The sequence below is a fragment of the Pogoniulus pusillus genome, chromosome 20, assembly GCF_015220805.1.
Source record: "Pogoniulus pusillus isolate bPogPus1 chromosome 20, bPogPus1.pri, whole genome shotgun sequence".
NCBI lineage: Eukaryota > Metazoa > Chordata > Aves > Piciformes > Lybiidae > Pogoniulus > Pogoniulus pusillus.
Genome location: NC_087283.1, coordinates 22,443,991 through 22,460,839, shown reverse-complemented (window position 1 = coordinate 22,460,839; position 16,849 = coordinate 22,443,991). Strand labels below are relative to the sequence as shown.

The 16,849-nt window shown below is 63.2% G+C and overlaps 1 protein-coding gene across 1 annotated transcript in view; it reads right to left on the bottom strand.

Moving 5' to 3' along the window:
- The window catches only part of HYDIN (HYDIN axonemal central pair apparatus protein), a 197,935-nt gene that overhangs the window by 94,362 nt on the left and 86,724 nt on the right, over positions 1-16,849 (bottom strand). The window contains 9 exon segments of the mRNA XM_064159820.1: positions 443-592; positions 2,055-2,246; positions 2,730-2,851; positions 3,907-4,043; positions 8,546-8,673; positions 9,909-10,039; positions 10,223-10,400; positions 14,399-14,536; positions 15,263-15,472. Of these exon segments, the coding sequence (XP_064015890.1) occupies positions 443-592; positions 2,055-2,246; positions 2,730-2,851; positions 3,907-4,043; positions 8,546-8,673; positions 9,909-10,039; positions 10,223-10,400; positions 14,399-14,536; positions 15,263-15,472 (1,386 nt within the window).

Here is a 16,849-nt window from a genome sequence, read left to right as displayed (position 1 = left end):
GGGAGATGCAGACTCCAGGGAAGGGAGATGCAGAGTGCAGGGAAGGGAGATTCAGTGTCCAGGGAAGGGAGATGCAGACTCCAGGGAAGGGAGATGCAGAGTGCAGGGAAGGGAGTCACTTCTTATGCTGAGGGTGGTGAGCCCCTGGCCCAGGTTGCCCTGACAGGTGCCAATGTCCCAGCCCTGGCACTGCTGTGCCAGGCAAAGAGCAGCTGAACAAGCAGGGCAGAGGACTCGTGCTGAGCAGACAGGATTGGGGGGGAGGGGTCCTCTGCTCAGGGTTTGGCTCTCCAAGCCCTCCCCCCCACCCCAGACCCCTGCCCAGGCTGCAGCAGGGGCAGCTGAGCTGGCAGGAAGCTGCAGGTGGAGGCAGAGCTCAGCTCCTGCTCCCTGCCTGCGCTCTCCTCCCGGCTCTGCCCTGCCAGAGCCCTGCCCAGCTCACCTCTGCCACGGGGGCAAACCTGACCCGCAGGTTGCACCACTGCCCGGGGGGCAGGACTCCAGCCGAGGGAAGCACCTCGAAGACACAGGCCTGGGACTGCAGCTCCGGCGGCAGCTTCGAACGCCTGCTGGCTGCCAGACGCCTCTGCACCTGAGCACAGCGAGCAGCAAGTCGGCAGCGGGGAGGGAGGAGGGCATGGGAAGGGGGAGGAGGGCTCCTTGGCATGGGAGGAGGGAGGAGGGCTCCTTGGCACGGGAGGAGGGAGGGCTCCTTGGCACGGGAGGAGGGAGGAGGGCTCCTTGGCATGGGAGGAGGGAGGAGGGCTCCTTGGCACGGCAGAGAGGAGGGAGGAGGGCTCCTTGGCATGGGAGGGAGGAGAGCTCCTTGGCATGGGAGGAGGGAGGAGGGCTCCTTGGCATGGGATGGAGGAGGGCTCCTTGGCATGGGAGGAGGGAGGAGAGCTCCTTGGCATGGGAGGAGGGAGGAGGGCTCCTTGGCATGGGAGGAGGGAGGAGGGCTCCTTGGCATGGGATGGAGGAGGGCTCCTTGGCATGGGAGGAGGGAGGAGGGCTCCTTGGCATGGGAGGAGGGAGGGCTCCTTGGCACGGGAGGAGGGAGGAGGGCTCCTTGGCACGGGAGGAGGGAGGAGGGCTCCTTGGCATGGGATGGAGGAGGGCTCCTTGGCATGGGAGGAGGGAGGAGAGCTCCTTGGCATGGGAGGAGGGAGGAGGGCTCCTTGGCATGGGAGGAGGGAGGAGGGCTCCTTGGCATGGGATGGAGGAGGGCTCCTTGGCATGGGAGGAGGGAGGAGGGCTCCTTGGCATGGGAGGAGGGAGGGCTCCTTGGCACGGGAGGAGGGAGGAGGGCTCCTTGGCATGGGATGGAGGAGGGCTCCTTGGCACGGGAGGGAGGAGGGCTCCTTGGCATGGGAGGGAGGAGGGCTCCTTGGCACGGGAGGGAGGAGGGCTCCTTAGCATGTGAGGGAGGAGAGCTCCTTGGCATGGGAGGGAGGAGGTCTCCTTGGCATGGGATGGAGGAGGGCTCCTTGGCATGGGAGGGAGGAGGTCTCTTTGGCATGGGAGGGAGGAGGTCTCCTTGGCATGGGAGGGAGGAGGTCTCCTTGGCACGGGAGGGGGGAGGTCTCTTTGGCATGGGAGGGAAGAGGTCTCCTTGGCATGGGAGGGAGGAGGTCTCCTTGGCACGGGAGAAGGGAGGAGGGCTCCTTGGCCTCCTTGGCCTGCAGGAAGCTGTGTTCCTGCAGTGCCCTGGCAGATGAGTGTCAGAGGCTGCCAAGCACTCACATCCAAACCAGGTGTGGCCAGCACTGGCCTGGGACTGGTGGGCAAATGTGCAGGCAGGACAGGCAGCTGGGGAGGCTGCCCCTCAGAAGAGGAGGACTGGGTGAAGAAGGCAGAGAGGTGAAGCATCAGCTGGTGAAGAACAGGCCCAGGGGCTCCAACTTCACTCTGGACCCTCCAAAGCCTCCTCAGAGGAGCTGCTGGCCAAGTGCTGGAGCAGGCAGAGAAGGAGGAGGAGGAGGAGGAGGAGGAGGAGGAGGGGGAGGAAGGAAAGCAGCCAAGGAGCCCCGAGGCAGCCACTGTCTGTGCTTCACCTTCTGAGCAGGCTCAGCCCTGCTGAGGAACCACTGGCAGGGCACTGGGAGCTGGTTGTAGAGCCTGATGGTCTCCTCCTGGCACTGCCCACACTGCACAGGGCTGAACTCCAGCCTGTCCCTGGAGAGGCAGAGGGAGGGCACAGCCACCCGGGCACGGAGGCGGACACCAAAGGTGGGGCCTGCTGCCACCTGGGGAAGGGCACAGCAGCCAGGTGAGATGCCAGGGGCACATCTGCTGCCCTCCTCATCCTGCCACAAGGGTGGTGTGGGGCCAGGTGAGATGCCAGGGCACATCTGCTGCCCTCCTCATCCTGCCACAAGGGTGGTGTGGGGCCAGGTGAGATGCCAGGGGCACATCTGCTGCCCTCCTCATCCTGCCACAAGGGTGGTAGGGGCCAGGTGAGATGCCAGGGCACATCTGCTGCCCTCCCCATCCTGCCACAAGGGTGGTGTGGGGCCAGGTGATATGCCAGGGGCACATCTGCTGCCCTCCTCATCCTGCCACAAGGGTGGTGTGGGGCCAGGTGAGATGCCAGGGCACATCTACTGCCCTCCTCATCCTGCCACAAGGGTGGTGTGGGGCCAGGTGAGATGCCAGGGCACATCTGCTGCCCTCCTCATCCTGCCAGAAGGGTGGTGCAGGGCACGGGGAGGAGGGGAGGCAGGTGGCACCTCGATGGGCAGGAGCACATCCAGCTCTGCCAGGCTGCCCCTGGGTGGCTGGAAGCAGACTTGGAAGGTCCTGGTCTGGCAGTAGTGCAGCTGCTTCACACGCTCCAGGTCCACGCTGAAGCCTGCAGCAGAGGGAAAGGAAGCAGCTGAGGCACAGGTGGCATGAGAGGTGCCACCAGCACCCCTAGGCCAGGGTGGGGGGTCCTGGCTGGCAGCTCTGGGAAGGACCCTTGGCATCTCCAGAGATGGGAGCAGGGGAGAAAAGCTTTGTGCAGCCAGAAAGCAAGAGCCAGAGGGGGAGAAGTGACCACATCTGCTGAGCAGTGCCAGCCACTGCCAGGCACCCAGGGGAGGGCTCTCAGCCCAGAGTGGGCAGAGGCTGCCCAGAGAGGTGGTGGAGTGCCCATGCCTGGAGGTGTTTCAGAGGAGGCTGCAGGAGGCACTTGGTGCCAGGGGTAGTTAATTAGGAGCTGTTAGGTGCCAGGTTGGACTCGATGATGCCAGAGGTCTTTCCCAACCTGCTTCAGTCTGTGACTCTGCCTCAGCTATGGGGGAAGGCTGAAACTGGAGCCTGGAGAAGAGCAGCCTGAGGGGGATCTGAGCAGTGCCTCAAGGGTGGGCATCAGCTGGGTGGAGGTGTCTGGAAAGAGCCTGCAGGAGGCACTTGGTGCCAGGGGTTAGCTAATTAGGAGCTGTTAGGTGCCAGGTTGGACTCGATGATGCCAGAGGTCTTTCCCAACCTGCTTCATTCTGTGACTCTGTGACCCCTCTGAGAGGGCATTTCCAGCTCAGAGTCTGCCATTCCCTAGGGCACAGCCGAGGGGAGAGCTCTGCCCACCCCTCCCAGCACTTGGTGCTGCTGCAGCCTGACCCCGGGGACCTGTTTGGCTGCACCAGAGAACATCCCACAGGGATACAGCAGAGAAGCCCCCGCAGGGAAGGCTGAGCAGCGCTGCCAGGACCTGAGGGACCTCAAACCCAGCTCCTCAGCACCACCCGAGGTGCAGCTCCTTGCCACACGAGCCCAGAGGGCACACAGGTGATGCTCCTGCTAAGCCCGAGCAGAAGCCAAGGCAGGTGGCAGCCACAAGAGCCCTCGGCGGGCAGCGGCTCAGGGCTGAGCTGGCACAGAGAGCTCCTGCAGAGCCCAGGGCCAAGTGCCCCCAGCACTGCCTACCTGTGCCACGCAGGAGCTGCCCCTTGATGTGGAAGGACACAGGGAGCTGCCCTGTGTTGGTGACCCTCACCACGTGCGAGTGGATGCTGCCGGCAGCGACGCAGCCAAAGTCCAGCAGGTGCTCAGGCAGCTCGGCTCTGGGGGGGCAGGGAGGGCACCCCTGAGGCCACAGCCTGGCCAGGCTGCCACCCAGAGGGCCCAGGCACAGCCAGGGCAAAGACTCAGCTCAAGGTCCTGAAAGCCAACAGCTGACTGCCAGGGGACAAGCCCCAGGGAAAAGGCATCAGCAGCCCCCAGGATAGACCCTTCCTGATGGCCTCAGCTCTCAGCAGCCCCCAGGATAGACCCTTCCTGATGCCCTCAGCTCTCAGGCATCAGCAGCCCCCAGGATAGACCCTTCCTGATGGCCTCAGCTCTCAGGCACCAGCAGCCCCCAGGATAGACCCTTCCTGATGGCCTCAGCTCTCAGGCACCAGCAGCCCCCAGCTCAGACCTTCCTCATGTCCTCAGCTCTCAGGCACCAGCAGCTCTCAGCTCAGACCTTCCTCATGTCCTCAGCTCTCAGGCACCAGCAGCTCTCAGCTCAGACCTTCCTCATGTCCTCAGCTCTCAGGCACCAGCAGCCCCCAGGATAGACCCTTCCTCATGTCCTCAGCTCTCAGGCATCAGCAGCCCCCAGGATAGACCCTTCCTGATGTCCTCAGCTCTCAGGCACCAGCAGCCCTCAGCTCAGACCCTTCCTGATGGCCTCAGCTCTCAGGCACCAGCAGCCCTCAGCTCAGACCCTTCCTGATGGCCTCAGCTCTCAGGCACCAGCAGCCCCCAGGATAGACCCTTCCTGATGGCCTCAGCTCTCAGGCACCAGCAGCCCTCAGCCCAAACTCTTCCTGATGGCCTCAGCTCTCAGGCACCAGCAGCCCTCAGCTCAGACCCTTCCTGATGGCCTCAGCTCTCAGGCACCAGCAGCCCTCAGCCCAAACCCTTCCTGATGGCCTCAGCTCTCAGGCACCAGCAGCCCTCAGCTCAGACCCTTCCTGATGGCCTCAGCTCTCAGGCACCAGCAGTCCTCAGCTCAGACCCCTCCTGATGGCCTCAGCTCTCAGGCACCAGCAGCCCTCAGCTCAGACCTTCCTGATGTCCTCAGCTCTCAGGCACCAGCAGCTCTCAGCTCAGACCTTCCTGATGGCCTCAGCTCTCAGGCACCAGCAGCCCTCAGCTCAGACCTTCCTGATGGCCTCAGCTCTCAGGCACCAGCAGCTCTCAGCCCAAACCCTTCCTGATGGCCTCAGCTCTCAGGCACCAGCAGCCCTCAGCTCAGACCTTCCTGATGGCCTCAGCTCTCAGGCACCAGCAGCCCTCAGCCCAAACCCTTCCTGATGGCCTCAGCTCTCAGGCACCAGCAGCCCTCAGCTCAGACCTTCCTGATGGCCTCAGCTCTCAGGCACCAGCAGCTCTCAGCCCAAACCCTTCCTGATGGCCTCAGCTCTCAGGCACCAGCAGCTCTCAGCTCAGACCTTCCTCATGTCCTCAGCTCTCAGGCACCAGCAGCCCTCAGCCCAGACCTTCCTGATGTCCTCAGCTCTCAGGCACCAGCAGCCCTCAGCCCAGACCTTCCTGATGGCCTCAGCTCTCAGGCACCAGCAGCTCTCAGCTCAGACCTTCCTCATGTCCTCAGCTCTCAGGCACCAGCAGCCCTCAGCCCAGACCTTCCTGATGTCCTCAGCTCTCAGGCACCAGCAGCCCTCAGCTCAGACCTTCCTGATGGCCTCAGCTCTCAGGCACCAGCAGCCCTCAGCCCAGACCTTCCTGATGTCCTCAGCTCTCAGGCACCAGCAGCCCTCAGCTCAGACCCTTCCTGATGGCCTCAGCTCTCAGGCACCAGCAGCCCTCAGCTCAGACCTTCCTGATGGCCTCAGCTCTCAGGCACCAGCAGCTCTCAGCTCAGACCTTCCTCATGTCCTCAGCTCTCAGGCACCAGCAGCCCCCAGGATAGACCCTTCCTGATGTCCTCAGCTCTCAGGCACCAGCAGCCCTCAGCTCAGACCCTTCCTGATGGCCTCAGCTCTCAGGCACCAGCAGCCCCCAGGATAGACCCTTCCTGATGGCCTCAGCTCTCAGGCACCAGCAGCCCTCAGCTCAGACCCTTCCTGATGGCCTCAGCTCTCAGGCACCAGCAGCCCTCAGCTCAGACCCTTCCTGATGGCCTCAGCTCTCAGGCACCAGCAGCCCTCAGCCCAAACTCTTCCTGATGGCCTCAGCTCTCAGGCACCAGCAGCCCTCAGCTCAGACCTTCCTGATGGCCTCAGCTCTCAGGCACCAGCAGCCCTCAGCTCAGACCCTTCCTGATGGCCTCAGCTCTCAGGCACCAGCAGCCCTCAGCCCAACCCCTTCCTGATGGCCTCCGCTCTCAGGCACCAGCAGCCCCCAGCTCAGACCTTCCTGATGGCCTCAGCTCTCAGGCACCAGCAGCCCTCAGCTCAGACCTTCCTGATGGCCTCAGCTCTCAGGCACCAGCAGCTCTCAGCTCAGACCTTCCTCATGTCCTCAGCTCTCAGGCACCAGCAGCCCTCAGCTCAGACCTTCCTCATGTCCTCAGCTCTCAGGCACCAGCAGCCCTCAGCTCAGACCTTCCTGATGGCCTCAGCTCTCAGGCACCAGCAGCCCTCAGCTCAGACCTTCCTGATGGCCTCAGCTCTCAGGCACCAGCAGCCCTCAGCTCAGACCCTTCCTGATGGCCTCAGCTCTCAGGCACCAGCAGCCCTCAGCCCAAACCCTTCCTGATGGCCTCAGCTCTCAGGCACCAGCAGCCCTCAGCTCAGACCCTTCCTGATGGCCTCAGCTCTCAGGCACCAGCAGCCCTCAGCTCAGACCCTTCCTGATGGCCTCAGCTCTCAGGCACCAGCAGCCCTCAGCCCAAACTCTTCCTGATGGCCTCAGCTCTCAGGCACCAGCAGCCCTCAGCTCAGACCTTCCTGATGGCCTCAGCTCTCAGGCACCAGCAGCCCTCAGCTCAGACCCTTCCTGATGGCCTCAGCTCTCAGGCACCAGCAGCCCTCAGCCCAAACCCTTCCTGATGGCCTCAGCTCTCAGGCACCAGCAGCCCTCAGCTCAGACCTTCCTGATGGCCTCAGCTCTCAGGCACCAGCAGCCCTCAGCTCAGACCTTCCTGATGGCCTCAGCTCTCAGGCACCAGCAGCTCTCAGCTCAGACCTTCCTCATGTCCTCAGCTCTCAGGCACCAGCAGCCCTCAGCTCAGACCTTCCTCATGTCCTCAGCTCTCAGGCACCAGCAGCCCTCAGCTCAGACCTTCCTGATGGCCTCAGCTCTCAGGCACCAGCAGCCCTCAGCTCAGACCTTCCTGATGGCCTCAGCTCTCAGGCACCAGCAGCCCTCAGCTCAGACCCTTCCTGATGGCCTCAGCTCTCAGGCACCAGCAGCCCTCAGCCCAAACCCTTCCTGATGGCCTCAGCTCTCAGGCACCAGCAGCCCTCAGCTCAGACCCTTCCTGATGGCCTCAGCTCTCAGGCACCAGCAGCCCTCAGCCCAAACTCTTCCTGATGGCCTCAGCTCTCAGGCACCAGCAGCCCTCAGCTCAGACCCTTCCTGATGGCCTCAGCTCTCAGGCACCAGCAGCTCTCAGCTCAGACCTTCCTGATGGCCTCAGCTCTCAGGCACCAGCAGCCCTCAGCTCAGACCTTCCTGATGGCCTCAGCTCTCAGGCACCAGCAGCTCTCAGCTCAGACCCTTCCTGATGGCCTCAGCTCTCAGGCACCAGCAGCTCTCAGCTCAGACCTTCCTGATGGCCTCAGCTCTCAGGCACCAGCAGCCCTCAGCTCAGACCTTCCTCATGTCCTCAGCTCTCAGGCACCAGCAGCTCTCAGCCCAAACCCTTCCTGATGGCCTCAGCTCTCAGGCACCAGCAGCCCTCAGCCCAAACCCTTCCTGATGGCCTCAGCTCTCAGGCACCAGCAGCTCTCAGCTCAGACCCTTCCTGATGGCCTCAGCTCTCAGGCACCAGCAGCTCTCAGCTCAGACCTTACTCATGTCCTCAGCTCTCAGGCACCAGCAGCTCTCAGCTCAGACCTTCCTCATGTCCTCAGCTCTCAGGCACCAGCAGCTCTCAGCTCAGACCTTCCTGATGGCCTCAGCTCTCAGGCACCAGCAGCTCTCAGCCCAAACCCTTCCTCATGTCCTCAGCTCTCAGGCACCAGCAGCTCTCAGCTCAGACCTTCCTGATGGCCTCAGCTCTCAGGCACCAGCAGCTCTCAGCCCAAACCCTTCCTCATGTCCTCAGCTCTCAGGCACCAGCAGCTCTCAGCTCAGACCTTCCTCATGTCCTCAGCTCTCAGGCACCAGCAGCCCTCAGCTCAGACCTTCCTCATGTCCTCAGCTCTCAGGCACCAGCAGCCCTCAGCTCAGACCTTCCTCATGTCCTCAGCTCTCAGGCACCAGCAGCCCTCAGCTCAGACCTTCCTCATGTCCTCAGCTCTCAGGCACCAGCAGCCCCCAGCCCAGACCTTCCTGATGTCCCTAGCTGCTGGTGCCCTCAGCTGGCACCAGCAGCTCCCAGCAGCAGGGGTTCCCTGCTGGCTGTCCCCTCCCAGAGCAGCTGCAGGTGGCTGTGGATGTCCCTACTCACTTGAGAAGCCTCTGTCGAGCAGGCTGCTCCGAGGCAGCTTCCCTCGGGGTGCTCAGAGCCTCCAGCTGCTCCAGGATGTGCTCCTTGATCAGGAGGTCCTCCAGCTGCATCTGCAGCCCAGCGTCCAGCTGGGGCAAGCAAAGACAGAGGCTGCTTAGCCAGAGTCCCTCTGCCCCTGGGGCACTCAGGAAGCTTCCTGCCATCCACAGCAGGGACAACTGCCCCCAGAGCTGAGGATGCCCACGGCTAGGGGTGGGCAGAGAGGTCCCAAGTGTCAGCAGGGCACCAAGAAGCCTGTTTGGGGCAGGAGGGGACCCAGGGCCACAAGGGCAGAGGGTGGCAGGTGCCAAAGGGGCAGCAGCTGTTCTCACCATGCTGTGCCAGTGGCCTGGGGGTGGCTCTGTGGCTGCAGCCTCCCCCAGGGCACAGGCTTGGCTCTGACAGAGGATCCCATCCCTCTCGAGAAGGGGGATGGACTCCTCCTGTCTGGCTGCTCACTGCCTGGGACACCTCCAGCTCTTTGCTAGGACCTTCAGAGCTACCAACCCCAGCACCTAGGCCTGGCCCTGGGCACCACTGAGCAGAGTCTGGCCCCAGCCTCCTGCCCCCCACAGCTCCTTCAGCCCTTGCTGGGCACTGCTCAGCTGCCCTCTGGGGCTGCTCTGCTGCAGGCTCTCAGCCCCAGGGCTCTCAGCCTCTGCTGCTCCCAGAGCTGCTCCAGGCCCCTCAGCAGCTCTGCAGCCTGCCCTGGCCTCTCCCCAGCACTTCTCTGTCCCTCCTGAGCTGGGGAGCCCAGCACTGGAGTCAGGACTGCAGATGTGATCCCACTAGGGTGGAGCAGAGGGCAAGTGAGCAGCAAAGGCACTGCTGTCAGAGCTGATCTGGCCAGAGATGGACAAGCCAGGAAGCATCCAGAGCCCCAAGCACCTGCCTGCTCCCAGGCAGTGCCAAAGCTGCTTGGGCAAAAGCCCTCTGGGAAAGGAGGCCAGGAGAGAGCTGCTGCCTCCTGGAGATGAGCCCTGGGAGCACCCTGCCAGGCAGCTCAGCCTGCTGCTGCCAAGCTCTGCACACCTGGGGGGCTTGGCCTTGGCAGCCAACAGCCAGTGAGGGCCTGCAGCACCACCAGGGGCTCCAGCAGCTCAACCACCTCATCTCCAGGATCTGCCCCTGGGGCACTCAGGAAGCTTCCTGCCATCCACAGCAGGGACAACTGCCCCCAGAGCTGAGGATGGCCATGGCTAGGGGTGGGCAGAGGGATCCCAGGTGTCAGCAGGGCACCAAGAAGCCTGTTTGGGGCAGGAGAGGACCCAGGGCCACAAGGGCAGAGGGTGGCAGGTGCCAAAGGGGCAGCAGCTGTTCTCACCATGCTGTGCCAGTGGCCTGGGGGTGGCTCTGTGGCTGCAGCCCCCTCCAGGCCAACTGCTCCATGTCTCTCGCTGTCCTGTGCCAGCTTTTCCATCACCTCCTTCAGGACCTTCTCATACTTCTCGTTCCCTGAAGGAAGAGGAACCCCCAAGGGTGACTTTTCTGTCTGCCCAGCACCCTGCAGAGGCTCAGGAAGCAACCAGTGCTGGTCTGCCAGGCCTGAAAGGTCCAGGCTGGAGCAGATGGATGGCAGCTGACCTATGGGGGTACAGCCTGGGGGAGAAGGCAGAGGAGCACCCAGGCAGTGCCCACCTTGGATGTTCCTGGGCAGGTCTAAGTGGATCCTGGGAAAGCTTCCTTCTCCTTTCAGGCAGATTTCTGCAGGCTCCAGGTGAGCCACTTGGAGCTGGAAAGTCTTGCAGAAGACCCCAGGCACTCCTGGCAGGTAAGAGACCTTCAGCACCTGCTGCTGGCCAGCACCAACCGAACCCTGCAGGGCGTGGAGAGGAGAGAGGGAGTGAGGCAGGGAGGGGTCGCTGGGGGCATGGCTCAGGCACAAGGAGAAGGCAGCCCCCAGCAGGGGCTCAGCCACTGGACAGCATCAGCCTCCAGCACTGCATCTAAAGGCTCAAGTCTCCTACACTGGGATGTGAGAGGTCCTCTGGAAGGCTTGCAGGGATCCCAGGATCCAATCCCATGGTTTGGGTTGGAAGGGATCTCTGGAGCTCATCCAGCCCAACCCCCCCTGCCCCAGCAGGGCACCCACAGCAGCCTGCCCAGCAGCACAGAGCCCAGGGGGGGTTGGAAGCTCTGCAGAGACTCCACAGCCTCTCTGGGCAGCCTGCTCCAGGCTCCAGCAGCCTCACACCAAACAGCTTTCTCCTCCTGCTCACATGGAGCCTCCTGGGTGCCACTTTGTGCCCACTGCCCCTTGGCCTGTGCCTGGGCACCACTGGGCCGGGAAGGAGCAGGGAAGGAGCAGGGAAGGAGCAGTGAAGCAGCCGGGAAGGAGCAGTGAAGCAGCCGGGAAGGAGCAGGGAAGGAGCAGGGAAGGAACAGGGAAGGAGCAGTGAAGGAGCAGGGAAGGAGCAGTGAAGGAGCAGGGAAGGAGCAGGGAAGGAGCCGGGAAGGAGCAGGGAAGGAGCAGTGAAGGAGCAGGGAAGGAGAAGTGAAGGAGCCGGGAAGGAGAAGTGAAGGAGCCGGGAAGGAGCAGTGAAGGAGCAGTGAAGGAGCAGGGAAGGAGCAGTGAAGGAGCCGGGAAGGAGCAGGGAAGGAGCAGGGAAGGAGCAGGGACAGAGAAGTGAAGGAGCCGGGAAGGAGCAGTGAAGGAGCAGTGAAGGAGCAGTGAAGGAGCAGGGAAGGAGCAGGGAAGGAGCAGTGAAGGAGCAGGGAAGGAGCAGTGAAGGAGCAGGGAAGGAGCAGGGAAGGAGCAGTGAAGGAGCAGTGAAGGAGCAGGGAAGGAGCAGGGAAGGAGCAGTGAAGGAGCCGGGAAGGAGCCAGGAAGGAGCAGTGAAGGAGCAGGGAAGGAGCAGTGAAGGAGCAGGGAAGGAGCAGTGAAGGAGCAGTGAAGGAGCAGGGAAGGAGCAGTGAAGGAGCAGGGAAGGAGCAGGGAAGGAGCAGTGAAGGAGCCGGGAAGGAGCAGGGAAGGAGCAGTGAAGGAGCAGGGAAGGAGCAGTGAAGGAGCAGGGAAGGAGCAGTGAAGGAGCAGTGAAGGAGCAGTGAAGGAGCAGGGAAGGAGCAGTGAAGGAGCAGGGAAGGAGCAGGGAAGGAGCAGTGAAGGAGCAGTGAAGGAGCAGGGAAGGAGCAGGGAAGGAGCAGTGAAGGAGCCGGGAAGGAGCCGGGAAGGAGCAGGGAAGGAGCAGGGAAGGAGCAGTGAAGGAGCAGTGAAGGAGCAGGGAAGGAGCCGGGAAGGAGCAGGGAAGGAGCAGTGAAGGAGCAGTGAAGGAGCAGGGAAGGAGCCGGGAAGGAGCAGGGAAGGAGCCGGGAAGGAGCAGTGAAGGAGCAGTGAAGGAGCCGGGAAGGAGCAGGGAAGGAGCAGGGAAGGAGCAGGGAAGGAGCCGGGAAGGAGCAGTGAAGGAGCAGTGAAGGAGCCGGGAAGGAGCAGGGAAGGAGCAGGGAAGGAGCAGGGAAGGAGCCGGGAAGGAGCCGGGAAGGAGCAGGGAAGGAGCCGGGAAGGAGCAGGGAAGGAGCCAGGAAGGAGCAGTGAAGGAGCAGTGAAGGAGCCGGGAAGGAGCAGGGAAGGAGCAGGGAAGGAGCAGGGAAGGAGCCGGGAAGGAGCAGTGAAGGAGCAGTGAAGGAGCAAGGAAGGAGCAGGGAAGGAGCAGTGAAGGAGCAGGGAAGGAGCAGTGAAGGAGCAGTGAAGGAGCAGTGAAGGAGCAGGGAAGGAGCAGGGAAGGAGCAGTGAAGGAGCCGGGAAGGAGCAGGGAAGGAGCAGGGAAGGAGCAGTGAAGGAGCAGTGAAGGAGCAGTGAAGGAGCAAGGAAGGAGCAGTGAAGGAGCAGTGAAGGAGCAGTGAAGGAGCAGGGAAGGAGCAGGGAAGGAGCAGGGAAGGAGCCGGGAAGGAGCAGGGAAGGAGCAGGGAAGGAGCAGGGAAGGAGAAGTGAAGGAGCAGGGAAGGAGCAGTGAAGGAGCAGTGAAGGAGCAGGGAAGGAGCCGGGAAGGAGCAGTGAAGGAGCCGGGAAGGAGCAGGGAAGGAGCAGGGAAGGAGCAGGGAAGGAGCAGTGAAGGAGCAGTGAAGGAGCAGGGAAGGAGCCGGGAAGGAGCCAGGAAGGAGCAGGGAAGGAGCAGTGAAGGAGCAGTGAAGGAGCAGGGAAGGAGCCGGGAAGGAGCAGGGAAGGAGCCGGGAAGGAGCAGGGAAGGAGCAGGGAAGGAGCAGGGAAGGAGCCGGGAAGGAGCAGGGAAGGAGCAGTGAAGGAGCAGTGAAGGAGCAGGGAAGGAGCCGGGAAGGAGCAGGGAAGGAGCAGGGAAGGAGCAGTGAAGGAGCAGTGAAGGAGCAGGGAAGGAGCCGGGAAGGAGCAGGGAAGGAGCCAGGAAGGAGCAGTGAAGGAGCAGTGAAGGAGCAGGGAAGGAGCCAGGAAGGAGCAGTGAAGGAGCAGTGAAGGAGCAGTGAAGGAGCAGGGAAGGAGCCGGGAAGGAGCAGGGAAGGAGCCGGGAAGGAGCAGGGAAGGAGCAGGGAAGGAGCAGGGAAGGAGCCGGGAAGGAGCCGGGAAGGAGCAGGGAAGGAGCCGGGAAGGAGCAGTGAAGGAGCAGTGAAGGAGCCGGGAAGGAGCCGGGAAGGAGCAGTGAAGGAGCAAGGAAGGAGCAGGGAAGGAGCAGGGAAGGAGATGTAGAAGGAGCAGGGAAGGAGATGTAGAAGGAGCAGGGAAGGAGCAGGGAAGGAGCAGGGAAGGAGCAGGGCAGGAGCTGTGAAGGAGCAGGGAAGGAGATGTAGAAGGAGCAGGGAAGGAGCAGGGAAGGAGCAGGGAAGGAGCAGGGCAGGAGCTGTGAAGGAGCAGGGAAGGAGATGTAGAAGGAGCAGGGAAGGAGCTGTGAAGGAGCAGGGAAGAAGATGTGAAGGAGCAGGGAAGGAGCTGTGAAGGAGATGTAGAAGGAGCAGTGAAGGAGGCATGAAGGAGCAGGGCAGGAGCAGGGCAGGAGCAGGGAAGGAGATGTAGAAGGAGCAGGGAAGGAGCTGTGAAGGAGATGTAGAAGGAGCAGTGAAGGAGGCGTGAAGGAGCAGGGCAGGAGCAGGGCAGGAGCAGGGAAGGAGCCAGGAAGGAGCAGGGAAGGAGATGTAGAAGGAGCAGGGAAGGAGCTGTGAAGGAGCAGGGAAGGAGCAATGAAGGAGGCGTGAAGGAGCAGGGAAGGAGCAGGGAAGGAGCAGGGAAGGAGCCAGGAAGGAGCAGGGAAGGAGCCAGGAAGGAGCAGGGAAGGAGCAGTGAAGGAGCAGTGAAGGAGCAGGGAAGGAGCAGGGAAGGAGCAGGGAAGGAGCCACGAAGGAACCATTCCAGTTTCTGGCAAAGGCTCCTCCTGCCCAGGTGAGGGCACTGAGGCCTCTCCTGGCTGGTGCTGGCTGGGGGCAGGCAGGAGTCTGCTCACCCAGCCTGGGCGAGGTGCCCCAGGGCAAGAGGAGTTGGCCTCAGGCTCTGCAGGGGAGGTTGAGGTTGATGCCAGGAGGAACAATTTCTCCCCCCAAAGGGTTGCCAAGGCCTGGCCCAGGCTGCCCAGGTGGAGTCTCCTCCTGCCCTGGCGAGGCTTCAGAGGTGTGGAGATGTGAGGGCCGTGGGTGAGCGGTGCCCTGGCAGCGCTGGGGCATCCCAGAGGTCTCTCTCTGCCAGGCAAGAGGCCTCTGTGCTGCCCTCACCCTCAGCACCAGCTTAGCTCGGTGGCAGTTTTCTCTCCTTTCCTTCCTTTTTCCCCCTCCCCATTTCTGATTCCCCTCTAAGCCCATCCCAGGCAGCCTGGCACAGGGCCAAGCTCAGTCCCTTTTGTTCCCCACCAGCATCCTCACCGAGCTGGGCAGCACCAGGGGCACGCCGGGCAGGAGGCTGTGGGCAGCAGCAGAGCTGGGGCTCAGCACCTGGAAGGTGAAGGGCAACTTCCCTCTGTTCTGCAGGGTCACCTCTGCCTCTGTGACCACATCACACTGCTGCAGAGGGGACAGAGGAGAGGGCAGTCAGACACAGGCCTGGCAGCAGGCACCTCCTGCAGCTGGCACTGGCATAGGAACAGAGGCAGGCAGCATGGCAGAGAAGCAGAGGGGAGGCAGGCACTTGGCTCTGCCAGCTTCAGCTGGGGTACCCTGGGCAGAAGGCACCTGCTGGCCCTGTGTGGGAGCTGACCCCTGGTGGGGCAGCACCAACCCCCCGCAGAGCAGGCAGGAAAGCAGAGAGGAGCTGAGCTCTCTGCACCCTGAGGTGGCACCAGGCACTGGCTGGGGCAAAGCAGCTGGCATCAAGACGTGAGAGGGGCAAAGGCACCTGCAGAGCCTGCAGTGAGAGCTGCAGGGCAGGCAGAGCACCACGAGCAGGCCCAGCAGCTGGAGACAGCTGGGGGTGACTCTGGGCCATTCCCCCCAGCCCCAGCTGCCTGTGCTTGCTGACCCAGCAGCATGCCAGCAGCACTGCCCTGCAGCTCAGGCCTTGGCAGCAGAGCAGCAGAGCTGGCCAGGGGGGCACAGCCCTCTGGAGACCACTGCTGGCATCCTGCCTGCTCCAGCGGGCACCTGTGGCTTGCCAGCTCTGCTGGGCTGCAGATGGCCACTCCAAAGCAGCTTGGGAGCAGAAGGCATCCCCCAAAAGGTTGTGCTGCCAGCCCAGCAGCTGGCAAGGGCAGAGAGCCCCAGAGCTCAGCAGGCAGCAGCAGCCTGCGGTACCTGCAGCTGGAGGTCCAGCTCGGTGCTGTCCAGGAGGTAGTTGATGCAGGAGGCCTCCCCACTCAGCTGCACCTCGTAGGTGGGGCCCCCCTGCACCCTGCAGAGGGCTGTGGCACAGGCCACGACGTTGGGCTGGCCGAAGAAGCTGAAGGTGACCTGCTGGCTCTGGCCGGGCTGCAGCACCCCCTGCAGCGGCAGCACCGCGAACAGCTGCGGGCAGGGAGCAGGAGGTGAGCATGGGCAGGGAGCAGAGGGCAGGAGGTGAGCATGGGGAAGGAGCAGAGGGCAGGAGGTGAGCATGGGCAGGGAGCAGAGGGCAGGAGGTGAGCATGGGCAGGGAGCAGAGGGCAGGCGAGCATGGGCAGGGAGCAGAGGGCAGGAGGTGAGCATGGGCAGGGAGCAGAAGGCAGGAGGTGAGCATGGGCAGGGAGCAGAGGGCAGGAGGTGAGCATGGGCAGGGGGCAGAGGGCAGGAGGTGAGCATGGGCAGGGAGCAGAGGGCAGGAGGTGAGCATGGGCAGGGAGCAGAGGGCAGGAGGTGAGCATGGGCAGGGAGCAGAGAGCAGGAGGTGAGCATGGGCAGGGAGCAGAGGGCAGGAGGTGAGCATGGGCAGGGAGCAGAGGGCAGGAGGTGAGCATGGGCAGGGAGCAGAGGGCAGGAGGTGAGCATGGGCAGGGAGCAGAGGAGCAGGAGGTGAGCATGGGGAGGGAGCAGAGGGCAGGAGGTGAGCATGGGGAGGGAGCAGAGGGCAGGAGGTGAGCATGGGCAGGGAGCAGAGGGCAGGAGGTGAGCATGGGCAGGGAGCAGAGGAGCAGGAGGTGAGCATGGGGAGGGAGCAGAGGGCAGGAGGTGAGCATGGGGAGAGAGCAGAGGGCAGGAGGTGAGCATGGGCAGGGAGCAGAGGGCAGGAGGTGAGCATGGGCAGGGAGCAGAGGGCAGGAGGTGAGCGTGGGCAGGGAGCAGAGGGCAGGAGGTGAGCATGGGCAGGGAGCAGAGGGCAGGAGGTGAGCATGGGCAGGGAGCAGAGAGCAGGAGGTGAGCATGGGCAGGGAGCAGAGAGCAGGAGGTAAGCATGGGCAGGGAGCAGAGGGGCACCCACTGCAGACCTGCCTGGAGGGGACTCTTCCATCCTGACCTCATCATACAATCAGTCAGGGTTGGAAGGGACCCCAACTTCAGCCAGTTCCAGCCCCCCCTGCCATGGGCAGGGACACCTCACACCAGAGCAGGCTGCCCACAGCCACCTCCAGCCTGGCCTGGAACACCTCCAGGGATGAGGCTTCCAGCACCTCCCTGGGCAACCTGTGCCAGGCTCTCAGCACCCTCACGATGAAGAAGTTCTTGACCTATCGGTCAGGAACTGGCTGGAGGGCTGGGCACAGGCAGTGGTGGTGAATGGTGCCACATCCAGCAGGAGCTGGCACCAGAGCTGTGCCCCAGGGAGCAGTGCTGGGCACAGGCCTGTGCAGTCTCTTCAGTGATGCTCTGGAGCAGGGCACTGAGTCCAGCAGCAGTGAGGCTGCAGGTGGCAGCAAGCCAGGAGCAGCTGTGGAGCTGTTGGAGGGCAGCAGAGCCCTGCAGAGGGCC